The sequence below is a fragment of the Hippocampus bargibanti genome, linkage group LG13 (assembly GCF_051943395.1).
Source record: "Hippocampus bargibanti isolate YZ-2025 linkage group LG13, ASM5194339v1, whole genome shotgun sequence".
NCBI classification, from domain to species: domain Eukaryota; kingdom Metazoa; phylum Chordata; class Actinopteri; order Syngnathiformes; family Syngnathidae; genus Hippocampus; species Hippocampus bargibanti.
The window spans coordinates 22,475,880-22,502,392 of record NC_142746.1 but is presented as its reverse complement, the minus strand read 5'-3'; the positions used below and the strand labels follow the sequence as shown (position 1 = coordinate 22,502,392).

The 26,513-nt window shown below is 43.0% G+C and overlaps 2 protein-coding genes across 3 annotated transcripts in view; both read right to left on the bottom strand.

Annotated features, from left to right (window-relative positions):
* Positions 1-20,038, bottom strand: part of bicc1 (BicC family RNA binding protein 1) — a 40,659-nt gene extending 20,621 nt beyond the window's left edge. The window contains exons 1-3 of one of the 2 annotated variants that reach the window (XM_089012759.1): positions 19,580-20,038; positions 7,351-7,397; positions 3,647-3,716 (exon numbers count right to left, since the gene is read on the bottom strand). In XM_089012759.1, coding sequence (XP_088868885.1) covers positions 3,647-3,716; positions 7,351-7,397; positions 19,580-19,778 — 316 coding nt within the window. In that variant the 5' untranslated portion in view covers positions 19,779-20,038. Of the gene's footprint in view, positions 1-3,646; positions 3,717-3,834; positions 4,450-7,350; positions 7,398-19,579 lie in introns of those variants that run through there. The other variant, XM_089012760.1, reaches the window with a different exon arrangement.
* Positions 20,039-22,319: 2,281 nt separating this feature from the next.
* Positions 22,320-25,356, bottom strand: LOC148889746 (ubiquitin-conjugating enzyme E2 D4-like). Its single transcript, XM_089012802.1, has 7 exons — positions 25,200-25,356; positions 24,776-24,839; positions 23,892-23,923; positions 23,680-23,757; positions 23,080-23,185; positions 22,807-22,900; positions 22,320-22,710 (listed from the first exon to the last, which is right to left on the bottom strand). Exons 1-7 carry the CDS (start codon positions 25,221-25,223, stop codon positions 22,665-22,667), a joined length of 444 nt encoding a protein of 147 aa, XP_088868928.1. The 5' UTR covers positions 25,224-25,356; the 3' UTR covers positions 22,320-22,664.
* Positions 25,357-26,513: the final 1,157 nt, after the last annotated feature.

The following is a 26,513-nucleotide window of genomic DNA, read 5'->3' as shown; positions in this document are numbered from 1 at the left end:
TGTTTCAACGTCGATTCTGTATTCTGTGGACCTCTCCAGCGCATGTTTACACTTTGAGCTCAGAAAGCGGGGCAGAAAGGGGGGGGGGGGGCGGTTTACGGGCGGGGCAGAACAATTTGTCGATGACGACGGAATTCCAAAGTGGATGGAAACAGAGAGCCTGAAAACATGACCAAAAAAAAAAAACAAGGTTTTCACATTCCTCCATGACAAAGCTTGGAATAAACGGATGTAATACCCCATTTAGGCGTTAGAGGGCGTTCGTCCAGTGTCCCCATTGTAACCTGCAGAGCACATCTGGCAAACATTATCCGGCCTGGTTGGGATGTACAACACCCCCGCATTTTTCAAGCAAAGTGTGGCGTAGGCGCTTTTTTTTGGGAGGGGGGGGGGGTGTAAAAAATGTGCACCTAACAGCTTAATTTGGCACACGCAACAGCTAGAAAAAACAAACACAAATATAAGAGCAGACGTCGACGCTGCAGAAGGTGAGAGCTTTCAGTCCGGCACACAAAGAAGCTCATGACTCGGATGAAAAGTGCACTCAAAAATGCCGTCTTTTCACGCATGAACAGGGATGCCGCCATGTTTTTTCACACATTTCATTCGGAGTTGAGGACGTTACGGATTTCCATGTATGCATTTATTTTAATAATAATAGTTATAATAATAATAATAATACAGTGATACCTCAGCTTAGGTTTCAGTTTACGAACATTAAATTTGCGAGAATATAATCTTGGCATACAAACTAGTTTTCAGGAAACACACGGAGCGCCACAATGGCTGGCGGACAAGTTTTCGGCGGAAGAACACTAAACTACACGGTCGAACAGCGCCACCGTGGATGGCGGACTAGTTTTCCACACTCGCTTTCTTTGAGTGCACTCAGAGCAGACGTGGTTCGTGATCGAATGGATACTTTTGCTTTTTTGTTGATTTGGATTAACTAAAAGCAGCTAGCAGGGGACAGTGTGTGAGGGTATTATCGCTGAGAAAGCATGGCAACTTCACTCGGATATTGTCAAGAGGCAACTACATCAACAACCACCACAAAGGTCAATAAAACGACTTGATTATATATTACCGTTTATTTATTTAATTACAATGCTATAGTGCATTTATTATACATAAAATAAGGTATTTATGTGTGGTTTTAAAGCTTATTTAGTCGACAATTGTGTATTATGGGGACCTGGGAACGGATTATTCTCATTTCAGTGGTTTCCTGTAGGAAATGAATTTTTGGGATACACACTTTTCACCTTACACACACTTTCTGGGAACCAATTAAGTTGGTAAACCAAGGTATCACTGTACTGTAAATCAACAACCATCACAAAGGTCAATAAAACGGCTTTATTATATAGTACAGTGTATTCATTTAATTACAAGACTATAGTACTTATATTATACATAAAATAAGCTATATTTTGTGTGGTTTTAAGGCTTATTTAGGAGACAATTATGTTTTATGGGGACCTGGGAACTATTATTCTCATTTTAGTGGTTTCCTATGGGAAATTAATGTTTGGAATACACACTTTTCGCCTTACACTTTTAACTCAGAATTCCGACTTTTATAGTAGCTCCTGTATTTTGTTTTTGCTGCTGTGAAATGTAATCATCTAATCTAATCTAAAAAAATCTGTAATCCTTCTAAATCAAGGTAACACTTTATCGATATTTGAAATACAGTAAAGTCTGGTTATATCGATATCGGTTATATCGATCGTACTGCTTATTACGATACTATTTCTATGAACGGAAGGAGAAAATTTACATGCCGCAGGTTCGGTTATATGGCTATTTTTTCCGACTCCCGAGAATATCCATATAACGAGACTTTACTGTAATAAAAAGACTTTTGGAACACATCTAAGATCCAGTTCCGGTCAGCTAAGACGACTGTTAAGCGCCAGATGCTGCATCAGGCCACTTTCAAGCTTGTTCGTGTGCGTTCTGTTTCTGTTTCTGTTTCAGGGACGATGACGCCACTCCGGAAAACAGCCGACGCTTCACGGCGTGCTTTAAAAGGTCAATTTTGCACACGTCACACACGTGCCAGGTGGCGGCGGCGACTCATTTGTGCGAGCCGACGTCTTATGTCATTTTCACAGACGTCCATTGCGAGTGAGTCAGGAAGTGACATCATGGCGTCGGATTGCATATCTGGCCCGAGGGCTCGCGTTAGCAGTCTTCACGCGTATGACAAAGTGGGCGTGGCCACAAGGCTAATAGGCACGCCCACTGGATGAGCTCCGTCGTGTTTTATTAGGAACAGAGCACTGGAACAACTGACGTATGAACAACGGGGCGCTTGGTGGAAATGACGCTGTGTTTACGACAAGTTGCAGGTTATCTGGAGTCAAAGACACTCTTGGATCCAAACTCTCTTCTTTCATCAGGAAAAAAAAGAGTTAATGCCTCTGGAGTTATCCGATTTTGAAATGGGGGCGGCTGTACAAAATACATCTCGATTGATAGCGCTTTGACAACAGCTGAAACTGTAACAAAGCGCTACCATGGACAAAAGGTAAAGGTTGTCGCCTCGTGGAAGGCAAAAAACATTGCCAGAGCTCTGACCAGCGCTCTATCGGCACCCAAGACTGAAAAAAACAAAACCCGAACAAATTCGGGAATGGCGCTCCATGTTACACTTTTAAATTCCCAAATAAACTTGAGAACGGCAGTGAAGGAGTTAACGCCACTATCCCGTGCCAACCAATGCACAGAACGCCGATGCATATGTGGAACTGTCGCGGCTTGGAATTGAAGCAAATTTACAGTACATGGGACGGGAGATATGAGACCATCTGTTTTCATCAATGGATGCTACAGCTTCGTGTTTGCTTTCAAAACTTAGCTTATAGCAGGCGTGTGCATATTTTCAGCATGACGTCCCTGATCCACTGGTGAAAAGGAGGCTTTGATCCTCTCCCCTTTCATTTAGAACTGCTTCATACAACGAAGAGGGTGCAGAAAATGCTTAAGATTGAAAGGCTGTTTCGTGTCACATTATTTCTTATTTTGTTTTGACTTGAAGATGGCGCCGCGAGAGTGGCTGCCTTTACAGCAGCTCCTGTATTTTGTTTTTCTACTTCTTCCTTTCCTCTTACTTTCATCACTTTGCTGCTGTGAAATGTCAAATTCTCCACTACTAGACTAAAAAAGGCTCATCCCATCCAACTATTAAAAATAAGTAAAATCAGTAGCTACGCAAAAACGCAATGCTAATTTAGCTAATGGGAAAATAGCGATGTCTTGGAGGATGAATTTGAAATGTCACGATTTCAAGAAAGAATTCCAATTCTGAAAAAGTGACATCAGCAAAGCAGACGCTAGCTATCGGCTACTTCCTGCTATCGTTCATGTGAGCAGAAAGCTACAGCTAAAAACCGGCTAGCTACATCGTGACATTTTAATTCTGATTGGTGAAAGAAAGAGTACGTATGTATGCTTTTTTTTTAGCAGTTACGCAGAATGAAGCATAGCAGGAAGTGTATATGTTCAAATTGGCTCAAGGAACGGTTTTATGGACTGTATTTACAGGGCATACATTTCTCGCTAATTTTATGACTTCACTGCGTGAAATATCCGGATGAAGAAAAAAAAATGTGAGAGGTCAAGTAGGAGCCATTCTCACCTTTTTTCGACTTGGCTCCGATCTTCAGCTTGGACGGCCAAGCTATCTGCGTTTGGGTTTCATCCATAATCTGCAACACAATTAATATTAATACAAGTGAGATGATGCATCAGGACGGCTTCCATTTGGGTTACGGCAATCGTTCTTTTTTAAATGCCGCTGTGGATTAAAAAAAAAAAAAAGACAACCTTGTCCTGAAGGCTTGTTATTATTTTTAAAAAGCACATCATGGATCTCAGTTGTGCTAATTGTTGTGGGTGTGAAGGATCACTGGCGACCAGTCCGGGGTCACCTGCCTCTTATCGGCTCCACGGCGACTCGAATGAGGTCGATTTCAAAATGGAGTGATGAAAACGGCATGGATGACTTTCTTTCCCCAAAAGACTCGAGGGGGCGACGAGGGGGGCGGCGTCTTTCTAAAAGGTCCTTGTTCATAAAGCGGGAGAGACATTTCCTGCTCAGCGCCGCTGTTCTTGGCGGCGGCGTGCAGATGGGACCGATTTCGGACGAGACCACACACTGCTGGCTTGAATGGGCGGACGCCGTTTATTTTCCATGAAAAGAAGTCGCGGACAACTCGCCCCGCGCGAAAATTCTTTTTAGCGATGCCTCCAACGGACGTGCCGACGCCCCTCGGCGGAATGCGCAAATAGAAAAAGGTCGCCGCTGATCGCTTCCGTCGCGCCGCCTTGACATGATGATTGGCTCCTAGAGGTTGCCAGTTGCTGCGCGAGCAAAATCAAACGTCCACCCATAACCATGCGCAAAAAAGAATAAAGTCCTAGACTGGAAGGCAGCACATGTGTTGGACACACGTGGTCGTTCACGAGCGGCCGCTTGCGCGCAATATATCGCTTCCACTATCAACATGGCAGAGGCATGTTTCCTCCTAGCGATGGTGCAGCTGTTGTTACAGCTGGAACGTGTCTCTGTGTGTGTGTGTGTGTGTGTGTGTGTGTGTGTGTGTGTGTGTGTGTGTGTGTGTGTGTGTGTGTGTGTGTGTGTGTGTGTCAGCGGGATGTGGAGGATTGTTGGGTAGTGGAGGAGGTGGGAGGGGGGGGGGGTGTTGTTAAGATGTGGTGAGCAGACCTTGAGGCGGCATCACCAGAAACGATGCAGTTGACGCTTTGGATTTGAGACAAAAATGTATACAATATGTATATGTCATAAAACGGATATATCTATCTATCTACATCTACCTATCTATCTATTGATCTATATAATCTATATATATATATATATACACACACACACGCATACGTACATATACACACGCATATATATACATACACACATATATATATATATATATATATATATATATATATATACATACATGTATATAAACGCACACATAGGTATTGACAGACCTATTTATCTATCCATCTCTCTCTCTCTCTCTTTATATCAGAATCAGAATATATATATATACATATATATATAAATAAAATTGAAAGAGCGTCTTTGCATACTGTTTGTCATCGTGTTGGTGTTGCGTTGAGATTTTTCTGCTGCTTTGGACGCAAAGGAAGTGGAGTAGACGGTGAGTAAGAGCAAGCAACCGGACCTGGGGACACTGCGGGGGTGGATCTTTTGAGGGTTTTTATTTGCTCTCATCGGTTTTGACCAGTGACTCTTCCTTCCGGCAACTGCCATACGTTGACAAAAAGTCCAGCGTGCGGACTGAGTGGCATGCCATTTGTCCGCCGAGCCCAGAAAGGGGCGGCCTTGGCCCAGCAGCAGGAAGCGGTCAAACTAACAACCCCCATCAAGTCCAGGGTATCTCACACACACACACACACACACGGTCCTCATTCCTTTCAACAAAAGCGTGGCACGATCCAAAACCGCGTTTATTTTGCAGCCTTGAAGGGTCGGTCGGCGGCCTCGCCTCACGCCATCGAAGGGGGGCAGTTGCGCACAAGTGGAAACGGCGCACTGAATGAAAAGCTGCTCTTCGGACCACTTCCAAGTCAAACAGCCCCAACCGACCGACCGACCAACCGACCGAGCGACGCTAATTTCAAAGCCAAGACTTGACCTTGGGCTCTGGCTAACCACGCTGAGGTCTCCAGACCTTGAATCGAACGAGCCGACTTGAAGCAGATTATCTCCAAACGGCTCACGTACGATATTTCGACTTGGAAGTGAACGGCGGTGGGATGCCAAGAGTGTCAAGTACGAGTCTAAAAAAAAATGCCACTCAGAGGCATAATTGGCCTTCAGAAATGCGCATCGGGGAACGCTTTCACTTCCTTTTCCTTTCTGCATCAATCAAGGGTAAATCCTTCAAACAGACAAGACTGCCAAAACAATGACGACTATTGTCCAAAAAGTGGCCAGAAGGCTTTCTGACACCTCCGACATAACATGGGGCTGAGCAAATTCCTCCATTTTCAACAAAATTGCTTCAACGCGACAGGATTAAGCTGTCCATTCGTCCCACCTGGAAATGGGAGATTTGTCCAAAGCGGTTCTCCACCGTACGGGTAATTCTACCACCCGACGTTTATCCAATTTTTCATAGATTATTTCTCCATGTCAAGTCAAGGTTACTGATTCAAAAAACTGCAATCGCTGAAAATCAACGTCGGAAAAAAAAAAACAAAAAACCAACACACCGGCAAAAAGGCAAGGCCATTTCAAGCTCCACAGGTTTTTCAAACACCCGACAGCGTCTTGAAAACATTCACCCTCTGCTAAGTTTCAGAACATTACCAAAATCACCGACCAAGTGAACTCATTCACTGCCATCCACAAATTTATTCGTGAATTGAAAATATGACGTTGAGCGCCGATAAAAGGTGCGCGATACAAAAGCTAACTTACAGCATCTTTGTTCAAATATTTTTCGACATAATGTACCCGCAAAAATGTTTGTATGTACCGTTTTCCGTAACTCAAATGTTCGTAAATTCGGGAGTGTCTGTATTTGGGATTTGAAAACATCGAGCGCCATTCCCGAATTTGCTTTTTTTTTTTTTCATGCTTGTGTGCTGATAAAGCGCTGGCCATGGCCTCTGGCAATGTGTTTTCTTTTCCACAAGGGGGCAGCATTTCCCTTTTTATCCATGTTAGCGCTTTGTTCCAGCTTCAGCTGTTGTTTAAGCGCTATATCAACCAATATGTATGTATTGCATTGTATTTTGGGCAGCCCTCATTTCAAGCTCATATAACTCCAGATATCATCATTTGGGAATTAACGTTTTTTTTCCGAATGAAAGAAGAGAGTCTAAGGTTTCTAACGCTGTATTGAATGTTTATGTTGTCCAAAAACTCATTCTGTGAGTTATGCAAATTTGAGTGAAAATGACAAAAACCCTGGCACTGGACGGGACACATTTTTGCACATCGTCTGGCAGTGAATGAGTTAATAAGGCAGAGTGGGTGCCGGTCAAGCCTTGATGTTCAAATCGATGCACGTGCCGGCAAGTGTTCGGTTACATAAGTAAGAAAAAGTCCCGTCTGTTGTGTCAGCTGCATGACGGGAAAAAAAAAAAAAAAAAAAAAAAAAAAAAAAATCAGACTGTGGCATCCCGCAGGGGTCAGTGTCGTTGCCGTCGCATTGTGTTTTGTTTGGACTTGTAATCCGGAATGACTGGACATGGCACCTGATATTTGTACGTCAGCGCCCAGTGCCTATCCAACCCCCCACTCGGCAGGCAAGAACAAAACGCAAAGATAATCAAGCAAACAGCACTCACCTTCTGAAAGAAGTCCTCCCCACCGTTGACTCTCCCCTCTGAGGCGGCTAGAGTGAGACAGACATAAGGAACAATCAGGTCAGATGTCGTTCAAGAGCACTTTAAAGGACAACCGGCACCAACTGACATCACAAAAACACGCAGGATGATATTTTGAGTCAAATGCAAAACACCAATCAAAATGACTTCAAGTGTCCCAAAACTGCCACAAAATGAGCACGGAAACGGGGGAGATTCAGAAAGTCCCGCCCCCTTGTTCGTGACATCACGCCAGGATACTCCTTCACAAACTGCCTTGCTCCAGAATCAAAACAATGGCATCAGATTGGGAGAAGATGCTTTCTTGTTACTCATCCAGTTATGAATACGATTCAAATAGTTCTGAAGAGGAAAGCATAAATGTTTGACATCGACCCAAGAAGTCCTTCCGTATCAATTCGAGCCGCCTGGACTCCATTGTAGCATCCAGACAATGCACAAGATGGCGCACTAGCTCCGTTAGAAATGGGCTGACTTGTCCGCTGGGAATTTGTGTCAATTTACACCTTCTTTATGCGTGTTACCGCCATTGGCTGGGACACACAATGATTCATCATCGCGTTATTTATGTACTTTTCCCTCTAATTTTGCAATCAACGCTGTGTTTTCAGATGAAAAAAGTACCCAAAATGCATTGTGTGTCACTTACTAAAAATAAAAATAAATAAATAATTTAATTTCCTGGTGTATAAGGCACAACCAAAAGCCTTCATTTTTGTGTAGTTTTAAGGCTTATTTAGTATAAAATTATTTTTATGGGGATCTGGGAACAGATTATTCTCATTTTAATGGTTTCTTATGAGAAATAAATGTTCGCAAAAAGAACTTTTCGTCTGACACACTTTCTGGGAACCAATTCAGTTTGTGAGCTGAGGTATCACTGTACTTCAAATAGAATCTTAAGAAAAATATATATATCGCTAGCCAGAGTAGCAGCTTTGTGCTCCCTCTTACGAGTACCAGTCAAGAGCGCCATTTTGGGCCAACTGGAGACACTCTACGATCGTGTCAGGCGTCTCTCTCAAAAATTGTCTCTCCGCGGCAGCGTTTACAGTTGATCTGACGTTCACGCTCATGTTACACTTGGCGTTACACTTGGCGAGCGGAGCGGTACCGCTCATTTCCAGGAATGGCATTTAGGTCATGCTACATAATCCAAACGACTGTCAAAAAAAACAATCCCATGTGACTAGTTGATGGATATCGATTGCCGATTGTTACTATTTTAGCATACAGGAGTCCGGAATGGCGTCGTTCGTACAATGTTTGGGTCAACGGTGGCTAAATTTCAGCCTCTGCGGCGCGATTCTGGGAATACTTTGGAATCTGCAGTTTGGGAACCACATGAGAAGGGTCCCGGCGCAAACGAAAAACCAAAATATATATAAGAGCCGAGCACTTGAAAGTCTTTTTCCCTGCATACATAAGCCATACGTTGCTGTAATTTGAAGTGCAGCTGGGTGCTAATAAACACCAACCCGGTTGGAAAATAAGACTTAAAGAAATAAAATCAAGGTGGGGATATTATGAGGCCACTGGCGTTAGGTATTAAACGTAATCACGCTATCCAATCAAAGCATTGTAAAGTATTTCCTTTCAATATGTACAGAAGCCGTGTTGAATACATTCAGTAAACGTAATAAAACAGACGCAATCCTGTCTTGAGGTTAGCGGCAGCCATTTTCGACCTTGCTGGAGGGAGGAAATGACATTTGCGGCGGTAAAATAATATTTTTCAGAAGAGCAGACAGAATTGGATTGGGATTTTGTTTGTCATTTACATTAAGCGGACACAAAAAAAAATCTGGGAAATAGAATAGAATATCTATTTCTGGGAAAACCTGCGTAAAGAGTTAGCTTGCAAGCTAGCTGACAGGCTAGCTTAAAGAATTGCGTGTGAACTTTATGTTTGGTATTTCGACGTGATCAGTGATTTAGACAAAATATCAGACAAAAAAAAAAAAAAATCACATTTCCATTTGGGATACTTGAGATAGCAGCAAGTTAGCTTTTACGCTACCAAAGACAACTTTCAAAATGACAAAATCTATGAGAGAGAAGTTAATTTTGTTCTTATAAATAGCTATCTGCGCCAAAATGTTGTCCAACAGACAAAAAAAAATCATGTTTCCATTTGGGATACTTAAGCTAGCAGTGAGTTAGCTTATATGCTTGCAGAGAACTTGAGAATTGTGGTGTGGAAATATTTTCGATGGATACAACCGCTAACCGACCAAAAACAACAGATTATGCTTCAAAACGCAGATGAGCCCACCTTCCAAAACAAGTGACATCGATCCAGCATCACATTTCTCCTACCTACGCGCCACATCTGATGCAACAAGCAGCAACGCGGCGCTATTATTCCGTCGTCACGTGCAGTTTGAGTTGGCTAACGTTCGCCGTTGATACGTCGACTCCAAATGGAAGCGCAAACCCGGCAACCGGGTGGAAGACCAAACACCAAAAGGTTCTCGTCACTCCAGGACATCTGCAACTTTTCCAGATTATGGCAGCTCTGCTAATGTAAAATACATATCTGTCCTCTCTGGAGAATTCTCATGTTTCGCTATCATCTGGGCAAGAACGTCTTAATGATGCCTCTTAGCCAACGTAGCCTGAGATGGATCTGTTACAGTCTGTCGGAATCTGGGTCAGGAGGATCCGCGGATGAAGATTTGAGTAGATATGTATCCAAACCAGAAAAAAAATAATAATAAAAGAACACATCCCATAAATAACTTGACTGCTGTGAGGTTAGACGCTTGAAGAGAAGTTTTCAGAAGCAACCGTCGTAGAGTTCATCGGCTTCTCTGAAGTGAATAAATAGGTAGGGTGGGAACGGGACAACCGGCGGCGGTTGGATGGATCTGGATCAGCGGCGGATTGACTAATAAGATGACATCAAGTAGATTGCAACAAATGTCGTCGACGGACAGATCGCAGAGAGATCGGGGCTGCAGATTAACCACAATTTGGGAGAAAACATGAAGTCAGAAGTTGCCGAAAGGGAAACATTCTGTCGACAGATGTGCGGCAGGCAAACCTGAGACAGGAAAGATTACGAGGCTCGCGGGGGCCGCTTATCACTGGCAACCCTAACGGCGCACCGTTGACGACGCCGATTCCTAACTTGGCTCGGCTCACTTCAAAACGGGAATTTTGCAGTTCAGCGCAAATTTGTTGGGTCACGTCGGAAAAAAAAAGCGCTTGTAATGCGAGAGAAACATACCTCCCAACGCTGCACCCTCCATTGAGCAGTCTTTCGGTTCACCTCAACGCTGGTTCAAAAGCCAAAGACTAAAACGTCCATTCCAAAGAGGGACCAGCAACGGAAAAGACTCTATCCCCTCTGAGCCTCCACTTATTTCTCGAGACTTCTAATACAGTGGTTCTTAATCTGGTTGGAGGAACCAAAGTCCATCAGTTTCATAAGCTCATTCATTGAACCCTTCTTTCAATGACTGTGCCCACTAACTGCAGACTAGACTGAGGGGTAGACCTCTGCGGCGGAGGATCCACCGAACCCCTAGGGTTTGATCAACCCTAGATTAAGAGCCATTGTTCTAAAAGTTTCTGAGGCACCAGTCAGTGCGTGTGTGTGTAGTTCAGGGAGGGAAGGTGGATCAAGTGATTTAAATATTTGAAAACAGATAATAGAACTCTCTAGTGAAAGAAATGCCAGAGTTGGAGTTATGTGCTCCCTGTTACGAGTACCAGTCAAGAGTCGAGCAGGAGTATTCTGGGCCAACTGGAGATACTTCGTGAAGTATTTGCTAACTCCAAAGTTGGTCATCCAACCGAGATGTGACAAAGAAAATGAAACCCACAAGATTCTCTTTGAGAGGGTCAACAAGGATCTCCAGTTTAGGTCTGCAAAAATCTTCTGTGGCGTCTCTCAAAAGATTGTCGATGCTTACAATACACTCTCGGATAGGTTACTCATTATAAAGATCTTGTAGTAGTTCCTCACAAGCGCACCGTCCGACTCCCACGAACCGTCAAGCAATGCGGTAGACCTGAAATGGATTCACGTATTTTTGCGGCAGCGACGTCAATGAGCGAAATTATCCACTCGTCCGTCAGTCACAACACGTAAAAGAAAGCGATGAGCTGCGGAGGAAAGCACAAAGGCCTAAACACTGACAGATGATAGCCAAGTCTGTTCTCCATTATTTCACGGGCAGACACTAAATCCGGGAGATTCCAACGCTGTGACACTGACGGAATGCAAACAAGTTTTGATTTCTCCAGTTGTGGCTCCGATCCACGCGCAACAATCAAGCAAACATTACCTTCTAACTCCAAACAGGCCTTCGATATTTTTGGCTGCCCCCCCCCCACCCCTATACTACCCCTTTGTGGATTCTTGCACTCGAGTACGAGTTCAGCTTTGATGGGAAGGGTGAAATCCAGGTTGAGAAAAGGCCAGACGGAGCCAAAAATATCCGCATTCCGAAAACAACATCTGTCACATTTGCGATGTCGGTTCAGTCGGCCCACTTGATAACAATTTAATCGGTTCGCAAGTGCGCAGTTAGCCCAGAAATGGATTGGGAAACAGTCTATGATGACTAGCACCTGTTTTTGAAGCAAAAGACGCCGATCGTCAACAATTGCTATTGATTTATAGTCAATAAAACGAGGAGGGCGGTCTGCGGGCTACAAATCTCGGTTTCATGGAGTGTTTGTACATCATCAACTCTGCTATTCATCGGCGACCGGTCTAGGGTGTCGTTCACAGAGGCTCGTAGGGACACACAAGGAGGCTGTTACAGTGCCTTGGCCGATTTCTTGACTCCGATTGGAATAATGTCATGAGTCATCAGGTAGATCAGGGGTGTCAAATTATTTTTTTGCCGCAGGCCACATTGTAGCTACAGTTTCCTTTTGGGGTGGAGGTTGTTATGAATTTGGGGAAGCCATTACAATGTTTAATCCCCACCACATATTACAGACAGAGCGCACAACAAATTCATGTTTAGCTAGTTTTCAAATTTGAAGTCAAAAATAATGACCGTTACTGTGGTTGATATGGGACAATTTGAAATTTTGGTTCGGACTTTAGCTAGCATCATCGCATAGCTTTGGTTTCGCGTGCCCCAATAAAATGATGTGGCGGGCCAGATTTGGCCCTCGGGCCTTGACTTTGACACCTGTGAGGCAGACCGATCAACGTCCGGTAATATTTCACTTCCTTGTCCGCTCCAATCAACATGAAGATTTTATTATAGGCAAAATTTACAAGTATGTCGACATGGCAGCCATGTTGGATGGGGCAAATCGAAGCAAATTGTGAGTGCGCTTCCTCTTTGTAGCTGTTTCGTCAAGGAAAAAATACCAAATAATCACTTTTGCTTGTATGATGTCATCCTCGGTCAGTTCATTAGCCACATGTGTATCAAATATTAAAGCCACATACAATATGGCGGCAAAATCGCTGCGATCCGTTTGAACAACTGAAGCACGTGAGCAAAAATCTAGCGAGAGACGTCCAAATGTCAAGACCATTTTTTACGCTTCATTCCTCCTAAAAATGATGCCAAGTGATTGCACAAAGCAGCGCATTCCTGGTACCTGGTATCTGCAGCACAGTATCGGGTCCCCTGCGGACCAAAGGGAGGGAACCTCACTTGGAGATTGTTGCTATGTAAACATGACATTGTTGGGAAATGGCCGTTAATCATATGAAAAGCAACGCTGCCGTATATTTTTTCTCTCCTGCCCGCAAAATATCTCCAAATCGGATGCTCCCCACGCAAAAACCAAAAGCCCTTGAAGATGAGTGGTTGAAGCGCCGAGAGCCATATACAGGTAACATCCGACTTACGACCACGACCTCCAGACCCTATTTTTTTTCATTTGACGCTTGACACTGCAACGCGCGAGCAGGCTGGCAACGTGTACAATTATGGCCAGCCAGCCAGCATCTCACTCTCGCGCAGCAATCGACCGTGTGATGGCACCAGGGGGGGGGGGGGGGTGTTGCGAGTCGTTTAGGAACTCGGTCGTAAGTTGAATGTTACCTGTACGAATGTTAAATTTATGAAAGTTTTACCTTGGCATACAAACTATTTTTCGGGATACACACAGAGCGCCACAATGAGTGATGTGTCGTTCACGAACAAGCCCGTTCTCCTAACAAGAAAATGACAGCCGACTTGTTTTTATCCTCTATTCAACGACCATCACAAAGGTCAATAAAATTACTTTATTACACGGTACAGTTTATTTCTTTCATTATAATACCATAGCACATTTATTTTACATGAAATAAGGTCTATTTTGCATAGTTTTAAGGCTTATTTAGTAGAAAATCATGTTTTATGGGGACCTGGGAACGTATTATTTTCATTTTAATGGTTTCCTGTGGGAAATTAATTTTTGTGATACACACTTTTCGCCTTACACACTCTGTCTGGGAAACAATTAAGTTCATAAGCCGGGTATGACTGTATGTGTAGGTAAATCCAGGGTGCCTGCTGCCCACTCTCAAAGAAACGTTTCTAAAAGAGCAACCGCAAACCAGACAGAATGTAAATGTGCGCTCCGACAAGAGCCGAAGAAAAAGATGTCGGAAGGCGGTGGAATAACACAGATTCATTTACAGCTCCGGCAGCGTAGAAATGGGTCAGAGAACTGAAATAAGACTCCGCAGGCTGCCCCCCACCCTCCATCTTTTTTTTTTCTTGAAGTAATGAATTACAGGTTTTTCCACCGAGTCGAGCTCAATTATATTCCAGCTGCTGAAAACCTTCATCATCGCCCCGCAAAAGGAGGAATGTGGCGCAAAGTTTGAATAGAATCGTTTGCATGTTGTTGCGGCGACTTTAAGAAGGTGCGAGAAAGGAAGGGAGGTGGCGAAAAAAAAGGTGGTGACAGAGTGCCGTCAAATCCACTCTAGTTACTTTCAATTCAATGGCGACCGGTCCGGGGCGGACCTTGACTTTGGCACAAAATCAGCAAGGATAGGCTCCAATTCCACTGCAACCCCGATGTGGATACGCGCAAAAGAAACGGAAGGACGGATACTTTGCATATTATCGACATTCGAAGGTGGTGCGCAAAAAAAAGGCAATAAAAAAAATACAGAAATAAAAATTGAATGAAATCAATGGCCGGTCATGAGATCAGGATTGAATTTCGCAATACTTAAACAGGTAACATCCGACTTACGACCGTTTGGTCGGAACGGCACTTAGTCGTAAGTCGGATGTTACCTGTACATTGTTAGCATGCTAGCATACTTGACCAGGTCGTTTGAAAGTTCTTATCACAATATACGAAATCACAAACAAAAATACGTAGAACAGTGGCAGAACACACGGATCGCCATCCATTTAGTTGAAAATAGTCATTGAGTTGTGTTGGTTTTTTTTTGGCGCGTAAATAAAGAGAAAGGACAAGAGAGCGTTGCGGAGGAAGCATGAGTCTCCTTCAAGATGCACACTTCCTGTCCAAGGGCCTTACTCAGCACGCGGGAGGAAGACCAGGATAACGACTACAAAAAGAAAAAAAGGGCATTCTTCTGTTTGACACGTTTTTTTTTTTCCGAGGACCCAATTTTCTATTGCGTCAGCAAAGTTATGAGAGTTGGTGAAAACAAAAGGAAAAATGGAGGGAAAAAAATAATACTTCATCTACAAATTAATGTAAGTTAATTATAGAAAAATGCCCCTCAACATGGAGAAAAGCTGCTCTTTAAATTAACTTGATGATCAGACAGACAGGCATCTAGCTAACTATCTGGCTATCAATCTAGCTATGTAGCTAGCTATCTGTTCAGCTATCTAGCTCACTAGCTATATGTCTGTCTAGCTATCTATCAAGTAACCTATCTGTCTGTCTAGCTATCTATCAAGCTAGGTAGCTGTCTCGCTAGCTATCTATCTGGCCATCTGTATGGTGAGCAAGCTATCTGGCTATCTATCTGGCGAGCTAGCTGTCTAGCTATGTATCAGGCGAGCTAGCTATCCATCTGGCGAGTTAGCTATCTTGCTATCTATCTGGCAAGCTAGGTATCCATCTAGCGAGCTAGCTATCTAGCTATCCATCTCGCGAGCTAGCTACCTACCATCCATCTAACGAGCAAGCTACCTAGCTATCCATCTAGCGAGCTAGGTATCTAGCGAGTTAGCTATCTTGCTATCTATCTGGCAAGCTCCATCTAGTGAGCTAGCTATCTAGCTATCCATCTAACGAGCTAGCTATCTAGCTATCCATCTAGCTATTCATCGAGCGAGCTAGCTATCTAGCTAGCTATCCATCTAGTGAGCTAGCTATCTAGCTATCCATCTGTCTAGCTATCTATCTAGAAGGCCAGGTATCTAGCTATCCATCTAGCAAGCTATATACCTAGCTATCCATCTAAACGTCTAGCTAGCTATCCATCTATCTAGCTACTATCTTGCTAGTTATATAGCTAGCTAGCTAGATGTCTGTCTGTCTGATCATTGACAAAAATTAAAGAGCAGACATTTCGACATTTGAGGGGCAACATTTTTTATATCGAGCTAGATAGCTATCAAGCTATCTAGCTCGATAGATAGATTAATTATTGTGAGCCCAGGCGGGCATTTCATACAAATAGGTATCTGTCGCAAACCTAACTTGACTCCACCATTTTTAATAATAACTTCAGTTCATGTCATCACCGTTGTAAACATTTGCTGCCGCTTTCATCTCACAAAATGCATTTTGGAAGTTCAAGAGAGCAAAACATGGAAGCAAAAAAAAAAGACCAAGTGGAGTAAATGTTAATGCTTTCCCACCACGGTGTCAAAAGAGAAAAAAAAAGTGACTACATAGAGTTTTTTTTCCTCACTTGTCCACAAATGGTCCATCTTTCAGGCTTTCATGCCACCGTCAAACTGTCCAAGGTGTTACAAGTGGCGAGTTCTCGGACGTGCTGCCAAAAAGACAACAGTGCACTTCAATGGGTGCCATGGTGAGATTCGCTTTTTCCACTACAAAAAAAAAAAAATCTATTTACTGATTCAAGCATAGACGGAGCTGGAATTGCTGCTGTCACAGTTTCCATTTTCACCCAGAGAAAGTGAGCCCCTTACCGCCAACCCCCTCAAAAAAAACAACCAACCATGACTGGAGGGTTTCCGAGTCACTATGAAGTCACGCCAGCGAATCATCTCTTCATGCTCATTTGGATTTCCCAAAAGTCGCACAACCCGTGACGACGTGCACAGTCCATTTGAAACTCATCTTTGCATTTTAGCTTTGTGCTAGTAGCGCTTATTTAAATTCTTCTTATTTAATAGTTCATTCAGTGCATTTTTCCATTAACCGCTAGCCATGGTCTCTGGCTTTTTATTCACAAGGGGGCAGCATTGGCTTTTATCCAGCTATCTAGCTAGCTAGCTATTATCTATGGAGCTATCTAGTGGACTAACTGGCTATCTAGCCGGCTACCTATTAGCTATCTATTGCCTAGCTAGCTTTCTACCTATTTGAGTTTCTTCCGGGTTGAGTGAACGCTGGCGCGTGTGGCTGCCGCTACTCACCCATGGAAAAACTGATCCTGTGACTGTAAAGTGACCTTGAGAGTTTTGAAAGGCGCTTAGAAATAAATATATTATTATTATTGCATTGTATTTTGGACAGCCGCCTTCATTTCAAGCTCATATAACTATTTTTTTCTAATGAAAGAAGAGAGCCTTGGTTTCTGACGCTGTATTGAATGTTTAAGTCATCCTAAAACTCAATATTCGGTGGGTCCTGGAATTCAAGTGACAATGACAAAAACCCTGGCACTGGAGAGGACATATTTTTGCAAACTGTCTGGCAGTGACTGAGTTAAAAAACAACCTTATCAATTTATTTTAGTTACCAGCTCCTGAGAATTCGATTAAAGGCTGCCGACGGAGAAACAAGCACGACAACATGAGCGGACGCCCCCCTGCCCCCCTGCATTATTCCTCGAAGCAGGATGAGGTCAAAGGTTAAAGAGGTTTCATGGTTCAGATAACGTGGCCTCCAGAGTTGAACTCATAAATAAAGCAGAAGCTCGCATTCTGTCCTCCATCCCGGTTTGAGCCACAGCGACAAACAGAGAACATCCAATCAAATCGCTCCGTTCTCACACACAAAAAAACACAGAGCGTGACGTGGCGCGCGCTATGTCCGGGACATTTTGGATCTTGCGGCTGCTCTCAAGCTAACTTGTTTTCCTGGAAGAGTTTGAGATGACATGGAGCTTGAAGGAATGCACTTGAGCAAGCGCACCAGCGCCAGACATGGAGGACGGACGACATGTGCGCCCACATCCAAACATCAACTTAGGCAGCGTACAGTCATTTGGAGTTTGTCGTAGGGGGGGCGGGGGGTAGAAACGCACCGGAAAACGGTCAAATCAAAGTCAAGATAATTAAAAAAAAAAAAGACATTTTACTCTTCAAACTCACTTTTGAACATTTTGCCTTTAAAGGACAACCGACACCTCGGGACAAGTTGCGTCCATAATTTGTCAAATGACTTCTACTGAGAGCATTTGACAAAGATTCAACCGCATCGAGCTATCTATATTTATCCTTTAAGACTCGCGCTGAATATTCAGGAAGTCTTGTTTTCGAGTTGAAGACGATGCCCCAAGTGACGTCACGGAGGGAACGCCCCTGACTGACAAAGCGACACACAATGCATTTTGGGTACTTTTTTTCGTCTGAAAACGCTGAGTTGATGGCGAAATTAGAAGGAAAACTACATCAATACCCCGATGGTGAATCGTTGCGTGTCGCAGCCAATTGCGGTAACACGCATCAAGAAGGTGTAAGTTGACACAAATTCCCAGCGGACAAATCAACCCATTTCCAACGGAGCTTGTGTGCCATCTTGTGCATTTACTGGGACGCTACATTGGAGTCTCGGCGGCTCCAATTGATATGGAAAAACTTCTTTTAATCGATTGCAAACATTTATGCTTTCCTCTTCAAAACTATTTGAATCTTGTTCATAACTGAATGAGTAACAAGAAAGCATCTTCTCGCAATCTGAACTCTCTGAAGCCATCGTTTTGATTCTGGAGCAAGGCGTTTGTGAAGCAGTATCCTGGCGTGATGTCACAAACAAGGGGGCGGGACTTCCTGAATCTCCCCAGTTTCAAGCTCATTTTGTGGCAGTTTTGGGACATTTTAAGTCATTTTTATTGGTGTTTTGCATTTGACTCAAAATATCAGCCTGCGTTTTAGATGCTATGAAGCGTTTTTCTGATGTCAGTTAGGAAACAAAAAAATGGTGTCGGTTGTCCTTTAAGAGGCGGGGCTTGGCATGTAACATCAAATGTGCATATGTCTGGGCACGAGCGGTGGTTGACAACAGTCCGATCAGTTTCTATTTTCCTATTTTCCGAGCACTAAAAAAATAAAAAAATAACAATTAAAAAAAATACACATATTTTAAGAGCGATCTAATTCGTCTTCAAATCGAGTCACAAGAAGAAAAAAGAATACAGTTCACAATCTAAGCTAACCTTAGCTTTGCAAGCATAGAATCCACCAACAACCTAAAAATATTTAACAACACCCAACATGTCACGTTAGCTTCATGAGTTAACACTTAAAATCGATAATCGAACAAAAATGTTTATTTAAATCACCACAGTTGCGATTTATTTGGTTTATTCGTACTCACGTTAGCAAAATGGCTACGGAAGAGTTTGGCTAGTCGAATGTCGCCGCCGTGATTCTTCCGTGTGATCAACCAATCAGATTACAGAGAAAATGGCTACGGAAGCTGTTGGCTACTCCGAATGGCGCCGCCGCGATCTCTTCCGTGCGATCCACCAATCAGATGACAGCAAAACGGTACACGTTTTGCGTCAAGACGAGCGATCTGGACGCAGAGCCAATTGGAAACGTAGCTTTTTCGAATCACTTCACTTCTGAGCGCCACGGTCAGATAAAATCGACACGACAGCTCCCAGTGGCCGAAATCGAATTCACAGGAACGCGTCATTGATACAACTTATTGGAAAATCGACCGCGCTAATTGCCTCGTAGCAAAGTGCCCACGTGATTAGCAGAAGATCACTTGCCAATCAAAACAAACGCCGCGTGGTGGCGTGAACTTGACCACGACGCGGAAAATATTGGATGTAAATGAAACGAAGAGCCACGAGGGAGTCTCGTAAACGTTCCAAGACAACGCAACTATGTATTTTGTTTGAAAGCGGGAGTACCTAGCAACATGAATTCCAGCTTCTTTCGGTCCACTCGGAAGCGCTCCTCCGTCCACTCCGGGTCGAGCAGCTGGTGGGGTCCGCTCAGGTCCTCCTCGGAGCCGGGCAAAGGCGAGTCGGTGCTGCGCTCGCTGTTGGAGCCCTGGTCCGACTGCTGCTGCTGCAAGTATCCGCTCAAAGCGTCGCACTGGGCGGCCATGGCGGGCGCTACTCTTCGGCGTCGGTGGAGGAAGACTCCAAAAAAGTGGCCGAGTTGTGCAGGAGCGCGTGGTGGTGCGTCACACGTGAGCTGGACGTCGCCAAACCTTCACGCGGCCTCATTTCCCCCCATTTGAGCGCCCATTTCGGGGGACTAAAAGTAGGTTTCGGGCAGGCGGCAGGCTCCAGCTCTCTTCACGGCCGGGCTGTGCGCTCAAATGCGGCCACAAAGTCTTCCGAGCCAAATTTCTCGTGACCACCACTTCTTCGACTCCTCCCACCCCACGGCCCCCTCCCACACTTCAAGCAACACCCCCCCCCCCAATTTTACGACCATTTGGAGCCATTTGAACACGGACCCCATATCCTTACGATGACACAATCTCTCCTCGCTAGTTCAACGAATTTTGACGAATGTGACATTGCTATACAGCAGATGTCAAATTTAAGGCCCGGGGGGCCAAATGTGACCCACCACAACATTTTATTGGGCCCGTGAAAAGCAAATCAAACTTCCATGATGCTTGCTAAAGTCCCAACCAAAATTTCAAATCTTTCCATTCAAACCACAATAACAGTCATTGTTTTTTTTTTTTGGTATGTCACATTTGAAAACTAGTTATTCATGAATTTGTTGTGCACTCTATGTAATATGTGGATGGTATTAAACACTGTAATGGCTTCCCCAAATTGATAACGGCCACCTGAGAGGAAACCGTAACTACGTAGACCGACATCCTCGCTGTACACCAACTACATGTTTGGGAAAAAACACCAATGGACATCTACATGCTATTAGTACAGTACTACAGTATGTTGATGGAATTTCCCCGAAAATGTTAGTCCTGTAATAAAGTCAACAAAAAAGTGGAAAATTCCAAATGTTCTGAAACACATGGCGGCCGTGTTATCCTCTGGAAAGGCGCGTTGTTACCGCTAAGCTACCAGGCAACGGTTTGATCGTCCCTGCGGAGGAAACAATCCGCATCCTGTCAAGTGGGGGAAAGCGGAAGCAATACTGCAAAGTTCAAGCTCAATCAAAACAAAACAAATCAGGGTCGAGAGTCAGTGAAACAGGCGCACAAATAGAGCACTTTGATTCTTGTCACTTTATATCCAGTTGCTTTTTAACTCCTTCACTGCCAGACGATGTGCAAAAAACATGTCCACTCCAGTGCCAGGGTTTTTGTCATTGTCACTCAAATTGCAGGACCCACAGAATATTAAGTTTTAGCACTACAAAAACATCCAATACAGCGTAAGAAACCCAAGACTCTCTTCTTTCATTGTCAAAAAAAGAGTTAATTCCTAAGTTATATGGGTCTGGAGTTATATGGGCGTGAAATGAGAGCAGCTGTCCAAATTACAATGCAACACATACTGGTTGATATAGCGCTTTAACAACAGCTGAAACTGGAACAAAGTGCTAACATGGAATTAAAAAGGAAATGCTGCCCCCTTGTGGAAGAAAAGAGCTTTATCGGCACCCAAGCATGAAAATCCAAAACCTGAACAAATTCGGGAATGGTGCTTGACGTCATATTTTCAATTCCCGAATAAATTCGTGAATGGCAGTGAATGAGTTAAAAATCCATGATAAATATTTTATCAAATCTGGTCCAGGCACTTTGCCTTGAAAGTTTGATTTATAAAATACAATAAAATAAAATCACAATCCCTACTCGCGCCCACCCTCTTTTTTTTAAATTGCTAAAAGAACACATTTTGTCTTTTGCTTTATTTCCAACGAAAGAGTTCCGATAGCTTCAGCCAACTTTAATTTAGGAGCAATTTTCCAACAACCCATAATAATACATTTAATTTCTAAGCGCCTTTCAAAACTCTCAAGGACACTTCACAGTCACGGCCAGATAGATCGCTAATAGCCAGCTACATAGCTAATATATAGCCAGCAAGACAGCTAGAAGATAGCAAATTGCTAGCTATCTAGTTGGCTATATAGCAAATAGATAGCCAGCTAGGTAGCTAGCTAGATAGCCAAATTGTCCAACGTCACTAAAAGACACACATCTGCTCTTAATAAATATTTTTTTAAAGCTACACTCTTTTGTTGGTTTCGCTATCACGATTGTTTGATATTATGAGTCATTCCATAAATACATTTTTTTTTTTAATTTAAATGATTCCCAGCCTTGTCAGGCTCTTTTTCTAATATCAAGTCGCACCGGGGATGCAACATTTCGGTCCTCGGAAGCACATCAAAATGATAAAATGACAGATTAAAATTAACTTCTCCCGTCTCGAATAGCGAGAGGAAAAAAAAGGCTCCATGCTTATTAGACAAAAAAAAAAAAAAATAGACAGACAGCGTGAGCAAAACAATTCAATCCTCACCAGAAAAAAAAAAAAATCATTTCAGGCATAAATATTTCATAAACGTCCCCCCTGGGCAAATGCAGAAATAAAAAAATCATTATCAATATGAAGACATCAAAATCAAGGGCGCCCTCTAGTGGTCGTCCAGGTTATCAGCGGCGTATGTGAGGAAAATCATATGAAACTCAAAATATTGTGTGGAAAGTCAAGTAAAATGAGTTTTATTCCACATAAATGTCTCCAAAAATCAAATAATGTGAGGTATCGTCACCGTTGTTAATAAACTCATCATATCATAAAAAAAATCAAATCAAAATCATCATTCCAATTGGATTCAAGCAGAAAGAAACTAAACAGTGGAGACAATCGTTCATGTCCATTTGGAGAAGTCCAAGTGGTCCCGGCGTAAACTAAAAACTGTGTGGTGGGGGGGTCAGGGGTCAAGGGGGGGGGGGTCTTACTGGCTTTCCTCGAGGTTATTTGTATTTTTTTTTCTCCTTTCAACTTGAACTGTCATTTGGAATGTTGATTGGCCAAACGTGTCTTGCCTTCACATGGCATATTTCCGCGTCCATTCTTTGGCTATTTCGTTGTACCTAGAAAATAAAAATCAATCAATACATTTTTTTAAAAAAATTGTCGAAAGAAACAAATTTTTTAAAAAAGAATCTATTTGAGTAAGTGAGGCTTACTTGGGTCGGTCCGATTTGTACGTGTGCGCGATGTCGGGGACTAAAGGGTCGTCGGGGTTGGGGTCGCACAACAAAGAGCAGATGGATAATAAGACTGCAACAACAACACAACACACGCATGTCAATCATCCAGCCAGTTGATTGACACACAGCGACAAGAAAACGTCATTAAACGTGTCATTCATTGAAGGTGCGTGCGCCTTATACACTGGAAAATACGGTAATAATAATAATAATAATAATAAAGTGTGCAAATCGCTAACATCAACATGCCTTTTGACACGGTCAGGGCAGGCGACCACTGCGACCTGAGGATATCCAGGCAGATGCTACCGTTGCTGTTTATATTTGGATGATAGATTTTTGTGGTAAAAGACACCTGTCAAACACAAATACAGAGAAACACAACAAAACGCTGACATTTTTTCCCGGCATCAGTGACACCTGACTCTTGCCGCCAAACGGTCGATAGCATCCTCGTCAGGAAGGATTTGTGCTTTGCTCTATTTTTTGAATAGTATTAAATAGTACAGTTTATTTCTTTAATTATAATACCATAGTACATTTATTATATATAAAATGAGGAATATTTTGTGTAGTTTTAGAAAATCAGAAAGTAGAAAATGATGTTTTATGGGGACCTGTGAACGGATTATTCTCATTTGAATGGTTTCCTATGGGAAATTAAGTTTTGGGATCCACACTTTTCGCCTTACACACTCTGTCTGGGAAACAATTAAGTTCATAAGGATGCCTCCACAAGGGAAAACAGAAATGGTGCTGTTGATTGTTTGTGTGAAGACATTTGAGGTTTGACGGTGCCTGCGCTTCATTCCTAAGATTTAAAAGACTTGACGGACAGAAAAAAATTACCTTGGGTGGTTTGAAGGGATAGTCGGTGGGGAAATGAACAACCAGGAAGAAAACACCTCCACTGTACGGGCTGTCACTCTAAGATGGAAAAAGGAAAGACGTGGTGGCGTCTTTGATCAAGATATAAATAATATATTCAAAACAAAGTATTATCTGAAAAATGTATGTCGAGAAATGTAGGGAACACAAAGAAAATGGAGATAAAGACTCACCGGACCTGTGATGGTGGCTTGCCAATGGAACACTGCAAAAAAAACAAACAAAACATTGTCAACATTGCAACTCAGATTCTTTGGGAGATTGTGCCAAATCTTTTTTTTTTTTTTTTTTGGTTTACCCACCAAAGGCATCCAAAGACACCATATCAAGAGGCTTCACTACATACAACAACAACAACAACAACATGTTGTTGTTGTTGTTTCTTGTCGGGTTTGTGTCCGAAACCTGATCAAGACACGGTCACTAACTCCTTCCTGTCTACGGCAAGACCTCAAGATTGCACGGATCCACCATTGGTTGTCAGTAGCGTCAGGGGAATACTTTCAGCCGATTTGAATTGTTGATGACATCCATGTTTTCTTATTAGGTCTTTACCATTCCCAAGAGCATTAGGGACAGGTTGGAATATGTATATTTTTTAGAGATGGGGTATTATTCTGAGAACAAAAAGTTACAAATTTGCTAGATTTAAAGTCACAAATTTGCTATATTTTGAGTCACAATTTTTTTACATTCTAAATAGAAAATTTGTGACTTTAAATCCAGCAAATTCGCGAGTTTAAAACTTGCAAAATTTCGACTTTTTTTCTCAGAATACCCCATCTCTAATATATATATTTCAACAATTTGAGCATAAACATGCGTATCATACCTCTGAAGATGGAGGTTACTGATTCGCTGTGGCGACCCCGTCAAGGGAAAAGCCCAAAGGAAAAGAAGAGGAGGATAGCATAAAATCAAGCAGGGGTGTTGGTTGTTAATAGATGTAAATGGTGTGACGCTCGTCGCATTCCTTTCGGGTTACTAATTCCACCACACAAGCAACGACAACGACAACGACAACTGAAAAACTGAAAGGATGACGCGGTCCACTCACTGTCATCTCCGAGCGGCCCCGCCGAACACGAAGCCGGGGGGTCCCGTTTTAAGTCACCCAATTCCTAGCCCAAAAACACAAAAGTAACGTCATCGTTTTGGCTATTATGAGTTCGGCCATTGCGTAAGCGTGTCCGTACAAGGAATGATGACAAGCACACGCGCCTTTGGAGCTTTTGCTAGGCCTACTTTTAGCTAGCTGCCAATTTAGCTAACGACTCTCGTTCAAACCAAATACAATAATGTTCCGATTGTCACGTCGGTATCATTAAGCGTCGACTTTGTTTTATTGAAAACAAAATAGGACGCTATCCACCGGAATGTTAATATTAAACTAGTCCACAAACAAAGCGTTAAGACCGGCCGGCTCGATCGCCGTATTGATTTATTTTTGCATCCGTCACAAGTGATGCGTCCAAACTCACCTTGTTTATTCTTTTCAAAGCCATGACACAAGTTTGAAGTGTCGCTTACAGGAAGGTTTTGTGGCTAGCGGACAATATCACTTGACACCAGATGTTTACTACAGAAAGAGCAAACTGGTTCTCGAGTACTTCCGCGTTTACTTTTTTGTTGAACCCGGTGCATTCTGGGAATTGCAGTCGGTACGTAAAGCCTGCCTTAAAGTGACCGCGCTAGAAAGACTTTTCTTCGCCATGACGTCACGTGTACTTTCTGGTGATGATGCAAAAGTCAAAAGTATCTTTTTAAAAAGACAACAATAAGGACGATGGATTGATTCTCAAAATTTCCAAATAATTATTGCTGGAGTTCATTGTGAACCGTTTTTAATGCAATGGCTAGTACGTAGTTGCCCTTATAAAGGATTACAATTCCCATATAAAAGTTGTAGTACGCCGTACATTATTTGAAATGATTAAAAAAAACAACAACATATACAAGACGGGAGCAACACGAGCGCCGCTAGCCAACTAGTCGTAGAGGGATTTTTTTTGGGTCACATCTGGAATCTTTTCATGCTTCACGTGCGCTTTGCGAGCTCAAACCAAATGACATATTTACCCTTTTGTTTCCGTCACATTCATTCAAGCGGAATCTGTCACTGCTTTTGTGTAATTGCCTCTCAAAAAAGTAGGATGGCACATCTTTACAACTCAATTAAAGCCCATGAGCTTAATACAAAGTCTGAAATTGTTTATATCTATTTATCACTAATTGGATTTTTTTTGGTTTGCTAAGTAAATCATCTTGGAACAAGAGCAATTTGATGACCTATTTTTTGTATCTATCTATCTATGTATTTAATTTTCCATCTATCTATCTATGTATCCATTTAGTGTATCTAGCTAGCGAATCGAGCCAGCTAGGTAGCTAGCTACACGTATTGTGTATAGCGTATCCTTGGTTCCCCTTCTTCTCGGTTAGCTCGTCCCATGAGAATAGAGGCAGCGTTGTTGGTTTGTTGCCGGATCGTTGCCGTCGTCTGCCTGTCACCTTCCCGACGCTGTGCTCGCCGATTCATTTTCTTTGAATTATCAGGAGTTAACATGGCCGAATTTGTATACAACCACACGCAATATCACCTCTTCTTCTTCTTTCCCCTCGACGGGGTGGCCGCAGCCAATCGGCGTCCTCCATCTTGAGAGGTTTGATCCGCATGTTTGTTTTGGCCAGGCTTTGCCGTCGGATGCCCTTCGGCGTTCGCTAACAAGTTGTGTCGGTAGGCTTTGTGCCTACCGGAAGTTAGCGGCCGATCACGTGATCATAACAAATGACGA

What these genes read in the sequence shown, in the direction of transcription:
- LOC148889746 (XM_089012802.1), bottom strand. Translation starts at nt 25,223, where the DNA reads ATGGCTTTGAAAAGAATAAACAAG. An exon ending in CTTTGAAAAGAATAAACAAG is followed by an intron (nt 24,840 to 25,199) that starts GTGAGTTTGGAC and finishes TTTTTGGGCTAG; the next exon opens with GAATTGGGTGACTTAAAACG. An exon ending in TGCCCTGACCGTGTCAAAAG is followed by an intron (nt 22,901 to 23,079) that starts GCATGTTGATGT and finishes TTGTTGTTGCAG; the next exon opens with TCTTATTATCCATCTGCTCT.